This window comes from Pristis pectinata, chromosome 12, assembly GCF_009764475.1.
Source record: "Pristis pectinata isolate sPriPec2 chromosome 12, sPriPec2.1.pri, whole genome shotgun sequence".
NCBI lineage: Eukaryota > Metazoa > Chordata > Chondrichthyes > Rhinopristiformes > Pristidae > Pristis > Pristis pectinata.
Window position 1 is genome coordinate 14228788 of NC_067416.1, and position 21795 is coordinate 14250582.

Sequence of the window (21795 nt, forward strand, 5' to 3'; positions counted from 1 at the left end):
AGATCCACAGGTTTCTGAAAACTACAGGAAATAAAATATAGGGCGGGAAAGTGGATTTAAGGTGGAAGTTCAGCCGTGAACTTATTGAAGGGCAGAATCGGTTTGAGGGCCGCATGGCCTGCTCTGGTTGTAATTTCTAATGTTCTTGGATTACAGTCGGATTTGCATCATTTGTAGCATTACAGATGTTTCTATATGTCCGTTTTCAGTTTTCCCTTTAATCCAGTGTATAATTCAGGAAGCCGCAGAAATGTAGCGTGTAATGGGATTGATGGATTCTGTAGCAGATGAAAACCTCGGTTACTCCAGAATGGCAGGTGTTGATAATAACCATAGATTGATGACGTTAGAATTTCCACCAAGCTTTCAGGTACTTCTCATACGGCCCAAGCCCGTTCCCCGTCCGATTTTCCCAGATGAAGTGCAGTATAACCTAGCCTCTTGCTTCATCTACCAACAAGAGTTAAAACGCTGAGGAAATTAACTGCTGTCGAAGGGAACGCCAAATTCCTGTAGCAACGTTTGCGGCAAGGATTCTTTGATTTTAGACCAGCCTTTTTCAGGATTACCACTTCTTTTGACATTGCAATATTAGTGATTTTATTAAACAGGTTGATCGCCATTGTAAACTGGACACACAAGAAAGTGCAACAAAGCGCCCTGTAGATTTGGAGAACCGATATGGATTTCATTGCTATTTTTCAAATCAGCAAATGTGAGGGACAGAGGAGATATCACTGAGATCAGCGTTGTAATCTTTCAATTCCAGTCAGCAGGCGACGAATTGCTATTAGACTGCTTCCTGCTATAATCATTTCCGTACTTTTAATCTTTGATATCTTTCAGCAATGAGCTCAACATTAAGCAATCGATCTCTCGGTATCTATCTCAATAAGATCATGAGCTGGGCAACAGTTATGAGCCTTCACCGCAATTCCGTATCAACCCTTATGTTACAGCTTTTCGCCAAACGAAAATTAGAAACATTTGACTGCACATCATTCTGTAACTAACATGTCACGTATTCGTCCCAAAGCGAGCAAGATAAAGCGCGGGGAGGGGAGGGAGGATGGATGGGGAGGGGGGGTGGGGTGTTGTGGAAAATAAACGGTGCGTAGGAAAGTAAGTGGCTGAATGCTAGATCGGAGTTGGAGGAAGCTGCAGACGTTTGTTTTAAGGGAAACTGTTGGTGGTGTTAGCGTGCATGTGCTAGATTCATCATACACATCAAGACGAGGGTAAGCAGTGGATTGAGCAAGGTACTGAATTGATGGATTGCCTCGAATTTTGATAGCACTTTCAGGCGATCTCATCGGAGGAGCTGATATTGTAGGCGATACGGTATGTAAAAAGAAATGTTACAGATCGTGGTCGCAGATTTTTCTGCAATCGTTCAACTGCTGTGAATAAAAGCGGAAAGCCTGGCTCACTGGTTAAAGGGGCTAGTGCCCAAAACTAAATGGATCTGAACTGGAATAATTCGCATCGCTGGCTCGTTCTGAACGTTGGAGTGTCAAAGTGCTGAATCTACTTAATGAAACAAAGCTGTTCATATTTGATGTGCTAAAAGCAACTGAATCGCAATGGTTTCTACAGCCTTGTATTTTGTTCTGCCCATTATAGGTAAGATGCACAATTTTGCAAATCGTTCAGCCTATTCTTTTCTCATTGTAGTTCTGACTAAAAACTTAACAGGGAAGTATGTTTTGTCTTGAGGTTCTTTTGGTACATTAGCAGCCACTTAAAATTACCAGCCCAATAAAGGACGCCTGAGCTCCAACACTTAATTACACTATTTAATCTGGATCCACGTGAACTACACGTGCCTTATTCTATTATCTAATATCTACAAATCAGACTTCGTTTTAGGTTGGAAAAAATCAAATTTATTGTTGATATAGTGACCAGAATGTATTAAATCTTTAAGTGTAGTTTTTCTATAGTAATTTTCTGATTGTTACAGGATTTGGAATATTGTCCCAGATTGTGTATCTCGTATTAACGCTTCAATTTGGTGAATTATCTGCATTGTGCATGATTATTGATTAAGTTGTCCTTATCATCTATGGAGATCATGAAACCCTATGAAGTAATACATACGTGTTTTTGCTTTGCTTCTTTTCCCCCTCTAGACGCTGTAGTTCAGACTGCAGGTGTGAGTACTGCTATTAACCGTGTTGACTGCGTAAAGGCCAATGAACTATGTACCGGCGACCCAGCCTGCAGCAGCAAGTATCGTACCCTTAGGCAATGCCTGGCCGGCAGCGCCAGCATGGTTACCGGACCCGAAGCCAAGAATGAGTGCATTAGCGCCATGGAGGCAGTACAGCAGAGCCCACTGTATAACTGCAGGTGTAAAAGGGGCATGAAAAATGAGAAACGATGTCTTCGAATCTACTGGAGCATTCACCAAAGTTTCATGCATGGTATGGCACATGGTTTAAAAGTCCCTCACATTATTATGTTTAACAACTTTTATAAAGATTTACACGTATAATAAAACTAAGTTAACTGTGATTGTACGTCCCGACAGGGTTTACAATTACTGGTCATGATCTGGTCGGTTCTCCCTATGAGCCATTGAACAATAGACTTTCGGACATATTCAGGGCAGCATCCATCATCTCAGGTAAGTTTTAGAGTCGCATGTGACTTACATTAACTTTATATATACAGATGACTAACTCCCACATTTAAAATACATTACAGCGTATAAAGATGCACATTCCTATCTATCACACATTTATATTGCTGTCTTGTGAATTATTCACGTTGTGTGATGGATGTAGAGCCTCCACAGTATCCTTATTTCAGTGCAGAGCTTTTCACCGAACAAACGGATGCGACTTCCAGGTCAACTCTGTATTGTCGCTGCATCTGAATAACTGCGAAATCTAAAACAGTGGCCGTACATAAGGCAGGCGTGCGCTAATGCCGAGCTCTTTTCAGAAGAGATTGTCAGCGATACTTCCACTGATTTAATTGGAAGATTGTGCTATGCAATATAAACCACGTCTTCATGTTTGGGTGAAGATCGCGGACGGGTAGATCACTTCACTACATTTGACTATTGATGGTGACTTATAATTACCCCTTTCAAATTGACCTGATTATTAGCTTTGCAAGAAGAAAGTGAAACCTACATTTTTATTTCTTTGCTGTTGGAAGAATTTCATTGTAATAGCGTGAGCAGGAATGCTGTTATGAAAGGAAAATTCGGCGGGTCGTTTGCCTTTTTATTCCAATGTTTCTCATCTGTCTGTAGATGGCAGTCTCACGCCCTCTTAAAGGTTTTGTCTGTCACCGAAAATCTGATAGAGCCTTCACTATTATTTGCTAGATCCGTAACAAAGGTTTGGTGAGGGTCGTGTCAAATGTCTGGCTACCACAGGATGGATAGATCTCTATTGAGACGTAGAGTGGCTTCCTTCTTCCCTTTTACTTCTACCTACATTATTCATCGTTTTACTTTTGTGTCCGTCAATTTGTCATTTAGACTGTACTAAGCGTCCACAGAGTTTTCTAAACTAGTCACAGAGTCATAGATACACAGAAACAGGCTCTTCGGCCACTGATTTCGCGCCGACCGTCAACCACTCATTTAAACTAATTTTACGTTAATCATTTATTTTGTTCACATCAACTCCTCTCAGATTCTACAACTCACCTAGGCATTCACCTTTGTAGTGGCCAATTAACCTACCAACTCGCACATCTTTGAATGTGGGAGGAAACCAGAGTACGGAGGAAACCCACGCTGTTACAGGGAGAACAGGCAAACTCCACACGGATAGCACCCGAGGGCAGGATTGAACCCTGGTCTCTGGCGCTGTGAAGCAGCAGCTCGACTACCTGCGCCACCGTACAGTCATTTTTTAATGTTTCTAGATGCAACTGAAAACCTAGTCAAAATTAATTTTGAAGATATAGTTTACATTAGTCCAATGGCACTCATACCTTCTGTCCACAGTTTAGTGAATTTTTCATGTACTCCTAGACTTGCAAGATAATAAGATCTGGATCAGAAAAATAAAAAAAAATTGTCTCATTTGCTTGTGAGATGGGACATGAACTGAACTTCAGCAAAATTAAATAGGCATAGCACTGAGAAAAATATAAAGTTCCATGTAGCAATAAATAATTAAATTAAGGGAAAAACGATCAGCTGCTGGTGTGAAGCTGGAAATTGCAAGCACATACTGCTGAATTTAAAGAATAGGGTTTTAAATAAATTAATATTTTAAAACTCATTTGAGAATGGCAAAGATGTTGCAATAGTTCCACAGAACATTTTGTATTTTTGCCTTTAGGAAAAAGAATTATATGTGACCGATTTATTTTACATCATTTAATAAAAATGTGTCTGAAATGGGATAGGAACCTTAGGAAATGTGTAGCAACACAACATTGGACTGAGTTGAGACCAGCACCAGACATTCACATTTCAGTGACATGGAAACAAACTATTTTAATAGTTTGGGCAACTTTGTTTCATCATTCCAATTGATAAGGTGGTGACGTCACTTCAGATTTAGCATCATTAGTTGTTGTAAAGTTAGATTTGGCTAAAATTGGCAAAAGACTTGGAACTAATGTGATGGCTGTGTCTTCAAATACAACATGAAACTATCAGAACAGTATCAGTACATAAATATCTTGAGGAAGGTAATACGATATACTTAGAGCTATTAATTGTCTAAACAAGATAGTTCATGGATTTAAAAGTGAAACTTATGGAGTCATGAATCCTTTTAACTATCATCTGTACTTTATGCCTTGATTCCACTCATTATTAAATGTTGCATCACAGCATGATCATGCAATTAATTTTTGGTAACACATATATGATTTTAATAGCTTTTTAGGGAGAACTGTCGATTATACCAAAATAATATATTAATAATAATAGTAAAAAAAATAACTACAATATTGTGTAAGTTTAAACAGTTAACTTAAAGAAACAGCTATGATTACCTCTAGACTCATCCATTATCTCTAGAATGGATGAGTCTAGAGGTAATCAAAGTTGACTTCTGTCCTCTTTAAATCTGAGCTTGTCCAAAGCTTTGCTTTTTATATTGTAAGTTGCACAAAGTTTTGTTCATTTCATCATCACTGTGAATACCAATCTGCAATAGGATCTGCCTGGCAATGTTTCAAAATAAAATGCTCATTAGTCTGTTCAAATTCCTCAATAGAATTATTATCTCTACTTAAGTTAAAACAATCCAGTGTCATAGACAGCCCTCCCCCACTTTACCCCATTTTCACCCCTTGCCCTATCTTCCCATCTGGCCCCTGACTCTTCCTGTGATTTCTGTTCCCCAAAGTCTGGATTCTTTTGATTCTTCCATTTTCATTGGTTGACGTTACCATTCTGCATTTTCCTCACCAACCTTCTATTCTCCTTTCACATTGCTTCTAAAAACCTCATTCTGTGACCAACTTTTTAGTCACCTGTTCTAATATCCCTTTGAAGCTTAGTGCTAAATTTTGTCTGATAAAACTTTCATGAAGTGCCTTGAAGTTCTCACCCTGTTAAAGATGCTATTTAAATGCAAATTGTTGTTCTTAATTTGAATCCTTTCTATCGTGGGACTCAATGTCAGCATCAAATATTCCGAGGTGAGTTAAATTAGGCATATTGGAACACAAGTATACCCTCGAGGCCGTTTTGCCATTCAGTGAGACTATGACAGTTCTGTGATCTAATTCTAACTTGTAACTTTTTCTCCATATCTATTAATTTGGTTAACAGAAATCTACCAATTGTTTTAAACTTAACAATTGGGTTGAAGTAGAAGATCAGCCCAGACCTTGATGAATGGTGGAGTAGGCCCACTCATGTACCTCTTTCTTATGTACTTGATTGATTTACCATCAAATACTGCTTGTGGATGTGTTCCAAAAGAATTCCATACGTATCACCTTTTACAAGTTTTTCTAGCCACTCCTGAATGGGTTGTATCTAATTTTCAGACTCTTCACTTTGATATTAAATTTCCAGTGTATCCTTTATTAGACCTTCCTTTCTTTCTGTTTTGTCAGTTCCCCTTAATATTTTAAAACCTCAATAAATTTGCCCCTTAACTGTTCCAGAAATACAACACTAGTTTGTTCATCATAATTTAAACCATAGAGATAAAATGTCTCACAAGGGCTTTGTACAGATTAAGATTTTTTTTCTAATATTTCAGTCCTCTAGATTCATTAGACTTTTTAATCCTTTTCTCAACCAACCCATGACATTTGCTGCAAACGTAGACCACAAGTCTCTTAGGATCTTCATTGCTCCATTTTTATCATTTAAAAAGTACTCTGTTTTATCCCTTTTGACTCCCAATTTGCACAGAAGGAAACCTATTTGGCATAGATTCGCCCATGTGCTTGTTCATTTAATATCTTTGTGTTTTAATGCATTCATCTGCATTGTGTACAATACTGCTTCCCTTTGTATCATTGGCAAATTTGGTAACATCCTGTCAATTTGATTATCTCCCAATTATGCCGATGGATTTGTGATTGAATTGCTATTTAATCATCGAATCATAAAAAGCTATGGCACTGAAGGAAGCCAATTGACCCTTCAAGCCCATTGTGGCTAAAAATGGTTCTTAAGTTGATCTTACTTCCCAGTTTTTGGTCCTTTGCCTTCTAGTTATGGCTCTTCAAGTGCTCATGGAGATACCCTTTAAATGTGGTGAGTGTTTCTGTCCCCAGTACCCCATCAAGCAGCAAGTTCTAGATCCCTGCTACTCATTGAGTGAAAGTATTTTCCTCAATGTTCCTGTAATCCTTCTATCAAATACTTTATTCTTTCCGGTTATTGTCCTCTCTTCTAAGGGCTGAAGGTCATTTCTGTTGTCTGAGGAATAAATCCTATCTGTGACACCCGAAATCAGATTAAAATATTTCCATATCACCATAAATTATTTTTTGAATGCTGAGTTTCAACCCTATTCTAAACAATGTGCATCAGCTCCAAACCTCAGAAGATCACATCCAGCTCAGGGATTTTCATTATCCTCTAGCATGGCTAAACAAGGGTCTTTGGTACCAACACAAGATTGTGATTGTATCATGGATTGTGATTATGTAAGATCTACAAAGATAGTTGACCTTTGTGAATTATTTCACCTGTGCTGGATTTGGACTCAAAGGTGGATAGCCAGTGTCTAATCTTCATTTCATTTTCCTAAAGAGATGCATTTGTTTCTTTCCAATGGTAGCTGCATAAGAACTAAATATTATTTATTTTTAAAATGGGATCTTTGAATTGTTTTTCTGTAGATTTTTTCTACTTATTCATAACTTGTGGACATTGTGCATTAAATGCAACTGCCTTTCATCCAGTATAAATCTTGGAAGAGTGAATTGTGGCAGTATTGAAGATTAAAGAGGAGATTAAATGTGTACCAAGTAATGTATGTTTGGAGTAACCAAAAAGGCACAACAGTTTTATGGTGGCATTTGTAGTACTGAATAGCTACTGCAAGTGCAGAGAACTTGGTAGTAACAGATGCTATGAATTTGATCAAATTGTTGCAAAGTTTAAATCAAATTTCAAAGTCTATAAAAATATAAAGTTTAACTGGATGTTTAAAAAGTATGTTTCTTTTAAAAAAATATTTCTCACCATGGTAAGGAATATAATGCTGATGAAAGAAAATACTGCATCAGTATGACTCCCTCAGATCCTTATGCACAGTAAAGTTCACTGACTCTGATCCAATAACTACTTATGTTAAGAGTCCGTGCCCCTTGGTACCTAAATTGAGAATGTTAAACCTCATTTCACTTTGAACTTGTTCAAAAGGTATTATTTTCTTCCTTTTTTTTCCTGACTCAAGCTCAAAGCCTTATGTTTTGTTTGCTCTTTTGTCGATTATTCACTCAAAATTATTGATTCTCCATTTAGATATGGTATTAGTAATCCTGTAGCATTACACATGCTGTTCATGTGTGAGCCCTGCCTGTGCTTGTCAACAACTTATTTAATTGTGCTGGTGATCATAGGGGAGCATGCTTCTGTCTTTACTTGCTCACTTCCAGCAGGGATTGTTAGATGTACCCAGTAGTAAGCTGATATTCTTACTGAAATGATTCCTGTTTAACTCAATGGCATGATGCAAACAATAGCACTCCAAGTGATTCTGGTATCTTTTTCTGATTTTGTTTTTCTGATATGTGTGGCACTAATCTATTGTTGAGTTGAACTCACCTTAAAGACCACCTTAAAGGCAAAAGAACTATACATGAATCCATAAGTCACTCAGTCCACTCTCACACTTAATTTGAAATGTTTATGGCTACTTAATTTCATAATTACTCTCTTTTCAGTTTTGCGATATAGGTTCTCCCCAGGTTATGAACACCCAGTTTATGTACAGCCTGTACATATGGATGAGCATTTGGGAGACTGGCAGGATGGTTTTGCTGGCTGCTGCAGGGCTGCAGGCATCTTCTGCTGTGCGGGAACTCTGTTCGCAGCCGCATTTCTGACTTGTGAACTGTTCGGGTTACAAACAGTTCACAGGAACAGAACCCTGTTGTAACCTGGCGAGGACTGTGTACAGTGAATACGTCTCCTATGCCGTGCACCAGCAGTGGTTGAATGGCTGCATAATCTGCACTGAGGCTTCTGATGTTAATTTGGATCATCTCAAGAAAGCTCAATGACAGCTCTAATTTGTTCCTCCATCTCACTGGAATGCACCAGATATTTGTTCAGCGTTTCCCCCATAACATGTGTAATGTTCAGAAATTACACAATGGAATGTTACAGATGCACATTCTGTCCCATTTGTTCATTGTGCCATGCAGTAATGCTCCAAAATGTGCCACCATAATTATGATGAATATATCTGTGTCTGGTAATCTCATCATTGTCAGCAAGTACTGACTGTTTTACCTTCATCATTCATTGGTCTTATGGTGTGAATAATCTAATGTTTGAGGACAAAATAAAATGAGTTCTTGGAAAAACTATTTTGTGCTCTATTTTGTGTCATTTTGGGTACCATTGAAAGTGTAGCTAATGTTAAGATTGATACTGACCTACATCTAGACAATCACATATTGGTGGCTTTCCTTCAAAATGTGCAGTAAATTGAAAATTACCACCATTTCTTGGCTGATGTTCTGTATTTATTCAGATGTAGCTGTTCCAGATTAAAATGCACCCTCTCACCCCACTCCTGCATCTGTTCAGGTAAAAACATGTTGCTGAATAAATTAAGAGCTGCACATTGTGTTTGCAAGTGGCATGCCAATAATTACATTGGTCTGATTTATTCTTAAACAAGAACCAAAAGAAGGGATTTTAAATGATAAAAGATAACAATCTCAGTCTTTGACTTAGTTTTGAATGTTTTTCTTCCTTTATGCAATAAAATCCTGAAAATAAGTGGAATTAGCAATGTATTAACACCTTTATTCAATTCATGGCATAAACTTTTAAGTTGCTATGCTGTCATAAAAGGACTCAGGTGAACATGGCAGAGGTCAGTTTGCATACAGTTCTTCAAGCAATTCTGTGATATGATCTGTGAATAATTCAAATGCTCTTTTTCTAGCAAGTTATTTCACACCCATTAAATTGCTTCACCCTTATCCACCTAATTATGGAGGTGTTATAACCAAATGAACATTATTGCCCTGTGAGTGGTGTTAAAGATTATGGAAGTCTGAATGGTACATTAGCTTGTTTTAGTATTGGCATTTGGTTCCTAAATTTTATATTATTTTGCAAGTATAATCCCTAATTTATTTTCATTGAATTATAATTTTTGCCTCTGTATAGTCATTGGATTAGTTTCTGGTGACTGCATTTTTAAATGATATAAATTAGAGGTTTATACTACTAATTGAATTCAGGTCTCCAATCTGATGTCACTGTGTCACCAGCACTCCATTGATTGCCATTGTAAAATGTGGCAAGCGCACTGTTTGCTTCCATTTCTAATTGTAAAATCGGTGCTCAGATATGTCACTTTAAGATTAGATCATAAAATGTTATGATTCTTCAAAGATGAAAAAAAGTAAAGATTTGCTGTTATCTAAATAGAGATTTTCTGCTTTTACGTTCTCAGTACATAGTTGGAGAATGTGACACAACAGTTCACATCTCAGTCCATGATTTTCTGTCTATTAATTTTAATGAACAGAAAACTAAAGGATGGGAGTGCAGATTTTCCTGATATGCATTCCCACCATGGGTTGAGAATACAAAAGCAAAAGGTATCTCCTAATAGTACCTTTTGACTTCTTGTGAAGATATTCCAAACACTAGGCCAAATGGAGCTGTATTTAGTCCACCAGTCAGATGGTCCCTGCTCACACACATTTGCCTAGGCTGGATGCAGAAGGCTGACTGAAGAGCATGTCCCAGAATTATTGCAAGTGTACCTAATTCTGGGGGTGGCTGAGTATATTGGTTCTATTAGGAACCACTGGCCACAGCCAACTCAGTTCGCCCCATCACAATAATGATCAATTACAGAGACAAGGGAAACAGCAAGATACCACAACTAACACTAAGATGTACAATCATCATATCTAGATCTCTGGATTTTCTTTTGTTGGTGTTAAGGGAAGCATATTGGCCGGGAGTGCTCATTGACATTTAAATAGTCCCATGAGATCTTTAATAGCTCATGTAGAAGGTAGTACCTGAGGCACTGGATGACTCCCACGACACCTCAAGCCTGAATGCAGGAGGTAACCACAATCTTCTGATTCAGTAGTAAGAGCTGTCCTTGACCATTCAAGCGTTACTTAGTCAATCCTACATAAGTACCTTTTCCCATAGATTTTTATCAGTCTTAATGCATCTCCATTTTTTTAATATAACTCTTTATTTTCCTCTGCAGAGTTATAAGAGAACGCAGAGATTTCCTTCCAAAGATAAAGTATAGTCTGCAATATTCTGATGATTTGGTAATTTTGTTCATAGCATTCCTTACAAATAACAAACGTTGATTTCAAAATGTTATACAACTGTGCATCAGGCAGTTTTTAACCTTGAACAATCATCAGGCAGCTTTTCGAGCTGGGATTCCACATTTTGGCCTGAATTGTACTTAGCTTGGATGGCAGTTCAGATGAGAACACCAGCGAGGTCCTTCTCTCAGGTCAGTCATTCCTTACTTCTGTGTCTGCACATTGAAGCACGGAAATAAGGAATATTTTAAAGGTCAAAGGTCTGAGTATATCCTAAACCAAAGGATTCACCATTGAGTCCTGGGGCAGAGCCACATCATCCTGAGCCCAGCGGCTGAACTGACATCATATGATGCAACTAGCTCTGCTCCATTCTTTTAAATGGAGTTACTGACCAACTTTAAAAGGGTAAATTTAGCTAAGTTTTTTTTGTTACTTGACTTAGTATTCATGTTTTTGATTAATGAACATAAATGTGTCATTAAATAGTTTTATGGTTTTTACATTTTTAAATCATTCAAATCTATTTTAACTTTTTAGATGTCTCCGACCATGAGAAATATTGAGAAACAGTTGAAAAGGTCTTTGACAACATGAGCTGTCAAAAGGCCATAATGACATTCCAGGTTGGGACTTCAGGTTCAGCTGCCTGAGGGAGGCCTGGTCACCTTTCGCTGACTGCTCCACTTCTTAACATGGCTGCAGTAGAGATCAATGAAGCTACAAAAGATTAATGTAGCCGGGGGATGAAAGGGCATGAGGCTCGGGTGATACCTGAGGTGCAGGATGTGCTGAGCATGACTTGGGCCATTGAGTTACCAATCTTCATTTGATTGTCAGGACAAAACATTAAGCAGAAATGGAAAACTGGAGTGCAAAATAATCTGGGCACCTCATCTAAGAATTTTGAAAGGTGGCAATGTATGACACTCTCAAGACTAGAATCAATCGACAGACAGACAGACAGACAATGTTCTTTAGCAACAAACAAGGTGCTGGAGGAACTCAGTGGGTCAGGCAACATCTGTGGAGGAAAATGGACAGTCGGCATATCGGGTCCGGATAGTCCAGATGAAGGGTCTCAATGCAAAATGGCAACTGTCCATTTCCCTCCACAGACGCTGCCTGATCCACTGAGTTCCTCCAGCATCTTGTTTGTTGCTACAGATCCCAGCATCTGCAGTCTCTTGTGTCTCCAATCTGCTTTAGCAAATTATTTCTTACTTGCTGCAACACAGGAGGTGGCCTTTCAGCCCTCAGGGTCCATGCCACTCCCAGCAGAGCAATCCCATCAGTCACATTCCTATGCTTCTTATTTCCTTGTAGTCCTACAACTTACTCTTTCTTGCAAGCCTAACAGCTCCCCTTTGATTCTTTTGCCACTGATTTGACTAAGAGGTAATTTACTGTAGCCAGTTAACCAATCAGCACATCTTTGGGAGGTGGGAGGAAACCAAAAGACCTCACAGAAACAGTATCATCACAGGGAGAACATGCAAACTCCACACCCACAGCACCCAAGGTTAGGATTGAATCCAAGTCGCTGGGCCTGTGAGATAGCAGCACTAACTACTGTACAACTTTCCCACCGTTACACATTAGAATGTTGAAAATCTGAAATACTGAATTAAAGGAAAGGGAATTAGAACAAGATGGATAAGTGTGTTTTCACATAATCTGGAAAAAATTCAGTTTATCCTTGATCAGTGGCACTAAAGGTGCAATGTTGTATATTTGTATTCCACAAATTGATTCTATTAATTTTAATGGAATTGAATTTTAGAAGTAGAACATAAGAATATAAGAAAATAGGAACAGGAGTAGGCCACTCGGTCCTTCTACCCTGCCCTGCCATTCAGTATGATCGTGGCTGATCTGTCCACAGCCTCATCTCAGGAGGACAACATGCAGCTCCTATTGTTTTGTATGTTCCAACTGAGGACTAATTGCTGGGCCTTCAGAGTGTAAGTTAAAGACAATGCCCTTATATTAAGTGATCTGTATATATTAGCTAATTAAGTCAGAGTTCTTTATTTTTCTGCATTTCATTGAAATATAATTCATAGTCACCAGTAAGCCATCCAAGTTTGCTATTCTGGATAAATCTGAACAATTCAGACAATATTAGCCGCAGCAGCTCCCAGGGTTAAGCCACCTTGATCTCAAGGCCCTGCACATCAGGAAGGTCTACTGTGCTGTAATGGGATCAGGTGGAGTGCAACCAACGACAAGAGGTCAAAAACTCTGAAGCTAGCTAAGCCATGATCTCTGACCGAGCCAGAACTGTCAAAGATTGCTGTCTGGAAGTTCGTTGCTAGTCTACAGATATTAATGTGCTATATAGCAGAGACAGCATGTTCTAGTCTGCCTCAGAAATTCGGTTCCAGCGACTTCTTTATGCAACTAAATGTTGTTACTTTACTACATCTGGTTCCCCTCTACAAATCATTGCCTTCAGTTGCCCTATTTTGATTTGGATGCTGTGTACATTGCTGTACAACACATTTAATTTGTTTTTAATTGTTCATTTCCACAATTTTATTAGGCCATCTGTGTGTGTAGATATTAAATGTAATCTTTGTGTTAGTAAGTCTTTCTCCAAAATGGCATAATTAAAATAGAATTGACAGTGTTATTATAGAAATACGTATGTTAACAGACTTTGACAATAAGAGCACAATTAATCCGTGATATGCTTCAGTTGGTAATAAATGGAAAAAGGTATCAAGCATAATGTTGATACACAGTTGCAAATTCAGTTTCATAGAAATCTGAGGAGTTAATCAAATCAGCAAATAATAACTTACAAAGTATTTCCAACAATTTAAAAATATTTGTGACTTGTGTTATTCCAGTCATCTGAATGTAATTCTGACCATGTGTGACCAATTTGTTCAAAGAAGACAATTCAGACCAGAACTTCCATAATAGTAGCTTATTATAAAATTGCAAAGCTCTCATTCATTTATTGCACTAAATCAGAAACTGTTTGGTTGTAGACTCACAGGGTCATGCAGCACAGAAGCAGGCCCTTTGGCGACCATGTGCATGCCTACCATCAGGTAGCCAGGTATATTAATTCCATTTCCCAGCACTTGGCTTGTAGCCTTAGCAATTCAACTGCTTGTCTAACTACCTCTTAAATGTTGTGAGAGACTCTGCCTCCTCAACCATTTCTGGCAGTGTGTTCCAAACTCTAACCAACCTCTGGGTGCAAACATTTTTCCTTAGATCCCCTACAAACCTCTTACCCCTTATGTTAAGTCTATGCCCTCTAGCTTTAGATACCTGTGCAATGGGGAAGAGTTTCTTAATCTCTACTGCCCTCATAATTTTGCATATACCAGTCAGGTTCCCATTCAGCCTCCTCTGTTCCAAGGAAAACAAACGGCATTTATCCAGTGTCTCCTCATATCTAAAACATTGCATCCCAGGCAATATCTTGGTGAATCTCCTCTACACCCTCACCAATGCAATCAAGACCTTCCTATAGTGTTGGGACCAGAGCTGCACACAGTACTCCAGCTATAACCTAACCAATGTTTTATATGTACCTTAGCCTCCCTGTTCTTAGATTCTGTTCAGTGGGTAATGAAGGATAGTATTCCATATGCCTTCTTAACCATATTATTTACTTGTGCTGCCACTTTCCGGGATCGTTGGACTTGTACACCAAGATCTCTCTATTCCTTAATACTCCTTGGGCCCTACCATTCATTGTGTATGTTTTAGCCTTATTCGTCCTCCCAAAATGCATCACTTATTGGGATTAAATTCCATCGGTCATTTCTCTGCCCATTGTATCACTCATCAATATAGTCCCATAGCCTGAGACTGCTCTCCTCAATATCAACACCACCACCAATTTCCATGTCACTTACAAACTTGCTTTACAAATCATAACTCGTGTACCTGCATCCAAATTGTGAATCTACATAAACAATAAAGTTCCCAGTGCCAATCCCTGTGATCCACCATAGATCACAGTATTCCAATCACTAAAGCAACCTTCCACCTTTGCCCTCTGCCTCCTATCACCAAATTAATTTTGCATTCAATTTGCCTCTTGGATCCCATTGGCTCCAATACTTGTATCATCATCCTCAGTGGAACCTTCTAAAGAGCCTTACTGAAGTCCATATCTGCACTATCCTCATCTGTACACTTTGTTACCTCTTTGAAAAATTCAATCAAATTGGTCAGACACAATCTGCCCCAACAATGCCACGCTGACTATCTTTGATTAATCCCTGCCTTTCCAAGTGGAGATTAATCCTGTCCCTCAGAATTTGCACATGTCCCACCTTCTCCAGACACTGTCCAGTGATCCAGACCTCCCCCCATACCATCCCTTTAGCCACACTGATCCATTTGATTTATCCTCAAATTCCTATGCTTGCTAGCACACGGCACCAGGAGTAATCCAGAGATTACAACCTTAGAGGTCCTACTTGCTAAATTCATGTTGCAGGACCTCATCCTTCTTTTTACCAATATCGTTAGTAGTGATGTGAGCCATCACCACTGGCTGGTTACCACCCCTCCCTCTGCTCTCCCACTTTTAGAACGCCATGCAACCATTGTGTGACATTCTTGCCTCCGGAAACACACCATCCTGGATTCATGTCAATGCAGCATAAGTACCTGTCCATTCCTCTCAGTATTAATTTATAAAATCATTTAGCAAGGGGAACCAGTGCTTTCCCTGGAGATGGTGATTTGAAGCTGAAATATACTTTAATCACGGGAAGTTATTTGAATTGTGGATAGCAAAAATTAGTGAAAGTTATTTGATGGTTATGATGAAAGGCAGATAGTGTTTTCACTGATGATGGTGAGTACAATGAAATGATACTGTGTAAAAATTCTAATCCTTATGGTTAGGTGCAGCTAGGGAGAAAATATATTTTTACTGAACCCTTCCAGTGCAAATTTAGCAGTGCACAACTTGGCAATATTTTCACTGTCACGAAACTATTGCCTTCTGAAATCATATTAACAGCAGATGAAAATATGCCCAAAGCAAGAATAAATTTTGTTTAATAGTAAATGCTGCTACAATCCATTGAACAGGTACTTTCATTTATTTGATGGTGCTTCAAAAATCCTCACCCAGAATATTAGTTATTATTTTTCTCTTCATATAACAGATTATATTCGAGCACATAATGACCAGAAACAAGTAAAGGTTTGGACATGCATGTAATTTTAAATGAAATGCAGTTACCTTGCTGCATTTCTTCTGTGCAGTTTACTATTTTTGTGGTTTATCCAGTATTGTTTACTCAGTTTCTGATAGTGTTACATTTCTCTTTATGTGCTATTTTATGAGTATTATCGTGCTTTTTTTAACAAACAAAATATTTGAAGTCTGAGAAATACAGACGAAAGCTGATCAACCAACATCAAATTAAAGGTACCAACTTCAGGCTAAGTGTACAATGTAATATTGATTTTGTATCTGGTAATCCTTTCCTTGATGCCAGACACATCAGTTACATCAATGAAGGAGATGAAATAATAGACAATCCCAATGGCAATTATTTCAGTGAAGATGAGGGCCAGCTATTTTTATTTGCTCATTATCTAGCATATCTATTTATTTATTTATTAGTATGGTGTATTTGTTTTGTTCTTTTTAATGTCTTTGTGAATTTCAATGCACCTGTGTAGTAAATTAAAGGAAAATATTAAATAAATTGTAAAATATTTCCAGTTACAAGCCTAGAAATCCTTGAATCCCTGTTGAAGAACATGCAAAAGCAGGTGAGTGAGGCCTGTCAAATCACTTCTTTCCCCACCCATCATTACTTTAAAGTTGAGTTGAATACCTGCCAATAATGTGTACCATTCTAAACACAATATAATCAGGCCTTTTACATATGCTCACTGTTGAATTGGTTCATTGAGTAATATTCCAGTTTATGATTCTGAAGGTTGCAATTTTAAGCTCTATTCTATTAATTACATGAACTAAACAGACAGTTGACTGCTGGACTGACAGAGTGCTGCAATGTTTGAGTATAATTTTTTGGACAGGATGCTGAACTGTAGCTCTGTTTATAGAGTCACACAGCACAGAAACAGGCCAACACACTCCTGACGGCCATTTTGCACATCTACATGAATCCAATTTATCCCCATGAGGTCTGGATCCTTCTATGCCTGTCTAAATGCCTCTTAAATGTAATGAATGTATCTGATTCCACCACATCTTCTGCAGTGTGTGTTCCAGGTACAATATCAACTACTCCCTGTGTAAAAAAAAGTTCCCACTCAAATCCCCTTTAGAACTCCTTCCTCTCACCTTAAACCTATGCCCTCTTGTTTTTGATACCCCTTTCTTAGGAAAATGATTCTGACCATTTACCTTATCTATGCCTCTCATAATTTTACGTACCTCTGTCAGGTCAACCCTCAGCCTCCTTCACTCCAGGGAAAACAAGCCCAGGCTATCAAATCTTTCTCCATAACTAAAATTCTCCAATCCAGGCAACATCCTGGTGAATCTCCTTTGTACTCCCTTCGGCGCAATTACATCCTTCCTTCCTATAGTGTAGCAACTAGAACTCCATGCAGTACTCCAAGTACCAACATAACTCCCAATTCTTATATTCTATGTCCCCATGCCATATGCCTTCTTCACTACCACATCTACCTATGATGCCACTTTCAGGGAACTATGGACTTAAACTCCAATGTCTCTCTGTTAACCAACATTCTTTAGTGCCATACCATGTACTGTATATGTCTTATCTCTATTTGACTTCCCATCATGTAATTGTTAGGATCAAATTCCATCTGCCGGTGCTCTGCACAACTTTCCATCTGATCTATATCCAGCTGTAGCCTTGGACAACTTTCCTTACACCACAATCTGCAACATCACCAATTTTTGTGTCCCTAACAGACTTAATAGTTGTATCTCCTACATCCTTAAAAATGTGTGCAAGGAAGAGATCAGGGATGTTGAATATGAGGTGACAGCTCATAATGAACCAAGTGTTCTCCCAGTGTTTTTAAAAACATTTTTTCTCTACCATAAACAGATTATGAGACAGTGCTATTACCATAGGTGGAATGTGTCATTCCAGGTAGACATTGGATGGCAATAAGCTTATACGTGTTGAGCATAGAGTCCTAAAATGTCACTATTTATTTACTTCTTACAAGCTTTAGGAATTTTCAGAGCTTCTGTTTTGCAGGCACATTGTCCCTCTCGATCAGGTTTATTAAGGAGACAAATGTAGCCATGTTATTTACTTAAGACCTACAACCCTGATTTAGTGATAATCAGGTTGACCTGTGGTAATTTTTACACCTCCAGTTCACTCTAGCCTTGAGAGCGCTGCAGTTGTTATCCAGAGTTATCAATCAAGTAGCTCATTATGATTAACAATTTCTCCCTTCCCACTAAACAGCAAAAAAAGACCTTCCCAATTTTAGAGCAAGATCTCCTATATATAAACAGAAATAAATGGAATAATTTGGCTAATTGAGCTTCTAATCATGTAACTGGACTATCATCCTTGAATCACACCAATCAATATGCATTTCCATACATTTGCCACAATGCTTGTATTTTAAATTAATCCCCCATACTGGGTTTTCATGAAGGCAAAAACAGATTTCTTGAAGCTCAGAGCTACTTCCTTTGGATCTGGCTTATGATGCATATGCAGAATAAAGCAGACTGCAAGATCATTAAGAAGCTAAACTAAGACACTAAAACAGCATTCAATATCTTTGTATATCATTAGACAACCTAGGCATCCTTGCTGTCTGTGGTATTACACAGAACTTTGTGGTACTAAGGAAATTATTACTAAGGAACCCGAAGTCAAGGAGATCAACATAAGCATACCAATTGAGAAAATGTTGCTCTTAACACACAGGTATCCCAGGAAGCTAAATATCCTTTGCAGAATCATGTTGTCTGAGTTGATCCTCCGATAGAATATGCCACAATCATATCCAACTTAATTCTGGGTTTGTTTCTGAACAAACTCAGAATTTAGTAAACCAAAATATTGATTTATTTTATGTGCAAGAAATGCGTGTAACTATTTTTCTGGTGCTACCCACAGGATTGGTATCTTGTGCATGACTTTAGTGCTTAAGTAAATGTAGCTTTTAACTGGGACAAAGAGACTGAGAAGTTGGAGAGTAAGCATTGCATCAGTTTCTTTTTAATCTGTAATTCAGTGCTCTTCTATATTTAGTGAGCACATGTCTCTTTATTACAATTCAATTACAATGATTGGTGCCCTGAATTTTGCTTTTTTTTTCCCAACAAACAAGATGCTGGAGGAACTTCATAGGCACTGGGTACAAGGCCTCTTAAAAGACCTTCATATCCTTATAGTAAATTTGGAAGATTCAAAAATGAATATTATATGATTGAGTTGTAATAAGGCGAAGGAATACCAGAAAGACCTGCAGGCTCAAGATTATCCTGCAACCCTTGGAGAATAATTAACTTTCATTTCCTTAGATGGGCAAGGTCTCAGCACCCTGAAGGTGATAGTGAATTTCGTCATTGATGTCTCCCTTCATTGAAAGGTGGCTGTCAGGATGTGGCGTCCATATTTTCCAGGGTCTCACTGCGGGCCTTTGTTGTTGCAGTATTGCACAGCAGGGGCAGGTTGGCAGAGGACCCTTGTAGATATTACGTGAAAGGCCCATCATCTCGTAGGCTTTAAGAAAGGAGCTGATGATGACTTATAGGTCAACACCCATACACGCACATACACAAGGGGCATCTGCATACAGCTGTTCTGTTTCTGAAATGATGTTGGATCTGGAAGAGAGGTCTTGTAGGTGGAACAGTTTCCCATTAGTCCTGTAGAATGACTTCACTCCAGTCAGAAGCTTATTGGAAGTGAGTACAGCACTGCAACAAGTAAGATTGGAAGTAGTGTTAGGAAGCTGACACAGCCTTGATTGAGACTATTCTGTGCTGAGGGAGGGCGTGTGGACCTATTCATTAAGATCACAGTTTGCATGTTATCATGAAGCAAACACAAGATGGAGATAAATTGCTGTGAACAGCCAAATGCTAGAAGGGTGCTCAACAGGCCCTCTCTATTCGATGGGAATATTTATTTTTGAGCACTCTGTGTTAGTCCATTCTCTTCCTCGGCTGCATGGTTAGTGAGTCTCTGGATCCCTTAATTGATCATAATATCCTGAACAGATGACCTTAGATGACTTGCTTTCACTCTGGTTTTGTAGGTTCTGAAGGCCTAATGAGGTCAATGTAGGAACCGCAGAGTCTTCCAGAGGTGAGGCCAGAGGTGGCTGAAGGGGTGGTCAGGTGGGGAGTTTGTGAAGTACTGTCCTCTTGCAGCTGACTCATGGATTCTGTGTGCTGCCCATGTATGGGCTTGGGGCGGGGCTCCTCTACTAACCCCAATGCTCCTTCTCCATTTTGAGCTCCACTCCAGAAGTTCCCAGGAGTCAGTGGGGATGTTGCACTTCTTCAAGGAAGCTATAATAATTTTTCATATGGTGATCTCTTTTACATTGAGGAAGATCAATCATGGATTGGGTGACTGCTTTGTAGAAAACCTCCTTGTAGATTCTAACAGTCATACAGAGCTTCTGGTGACATCATTTGAATACTTCATCCCACTCTTACTCTGTCCTCTACAGTTCCAGTAAAGCTCAATATAAACTCAAAGCACATCACCTCATATTTCATTTAGGCACTTGGCAACTTTTCAGCCTCAACAATGAATTTAACAAATTCAGATTATAACCATTATCCCATCTATCTTGTACAGCAGCTGCTGGTAACAATTCTCATATACTCGTCTACTGGATTCTTGTTTTGTTTCCTTTCTTGACTCATTAACATCCCCTTTTGACTTGCACCTTAGTCTTATCGATCCCACTCTTTTCCAGATCTTTACTTTTGTTCTTTTCTCCCCTGCCATTCTTTCCCTGCCCTTCTACTTGCATAAAACCATTTACATTTCAAACCTTTTTCAGCCATGATTTAAGTTTATCAAGCTTAAATGTTAAATTTGTTTCACTGTTCCTTGACGTTGCCTGATCGGCTGTGTATTTCCAGTATTTTCCACTTTTAGTTCAAGTATCACCATTAATTTGGCTTTGTGGTTGACTGGTCATATGCACACTGTGGTTAATCTGGATATTGCCTGCCACACATGTTACACAGCTGTCCTTTGGAGATGATGCGTACAATGTCAATCAGAACACCTCCCCTTACACTTTACTCCACATTCTCAGAATGGTCATTTCACCAGTGATAAGGTGGGGACAGAAGTGTACCCCATGTTAAGCTGCTGACTCCACCTCATTTATCAGTTCTTCCCATGTGCATACTTTACAAAGTATGAAATGTGCTGCAACCATTTTTGAACCTCGGAAAAAGACAACAATGTTTATGCCTCTGAAGCCAATTACCTTTCAATAGGTCTTACCAGTCTGTGTTGAATAGCAGTCCCTTGGTATTACATGCTCTATATTGAAAAAGTATCTGTACAATCTCACTCTTCCCTGCCTCCTTCTCCACTATCATCTCACCATCTGTCTCCTCCAAATACTCACTGTACAATGTTTTAGAACACATGAAAAGCATATGATGAAAATTAGCTGACCTTACTCATGTGGTAAGTTCCCAGTTTGCTTTTGGATCAATACCTGGGTATCTTAACCAATGCCAATTAAGTGTGGCAGGAGAGAGACATAATACTATGAAGCTTGGCTGTGTTCCACAGATTTAATGCATGAAGCCCCTTTAAGTATAACAACTGATTAGCCTTGGTGATTCAGCATTCAAATAACTAGAAGATCTTATGAGTACATTAAATGGGACACCAATAAAAG

General features: G+C 38.7%; 1 protein-coding gene across 1 annotated transcript in view; it reads left to right on the forward strand.

The window, feature by feature from the left end:
* Positions 1 to 1583: 1583 nt before the first annotated feature.
* Positions 1584 to 21795, forward strand: part of gfra1b (gdnf family receptor alpha 1b) — a 162527-nt gene continuing 142315 nt past the window's right edge. The window contains exons 1-3 of the mRNA XM_052027727.1: positions 1584 to 1623; positions 2133 to 2414; positions 2534 to 2629. Coding sequence (XP_051883687.1) covers positions 1584 to 1623; positions 2133 to 2414; positions 2534 to 2629 — 418 coding nt within the window. The remainder of the gene's footprint in view (positions 1624 to 2132; positions 2415 to 2533; positions 2630 to 21795) is intronic.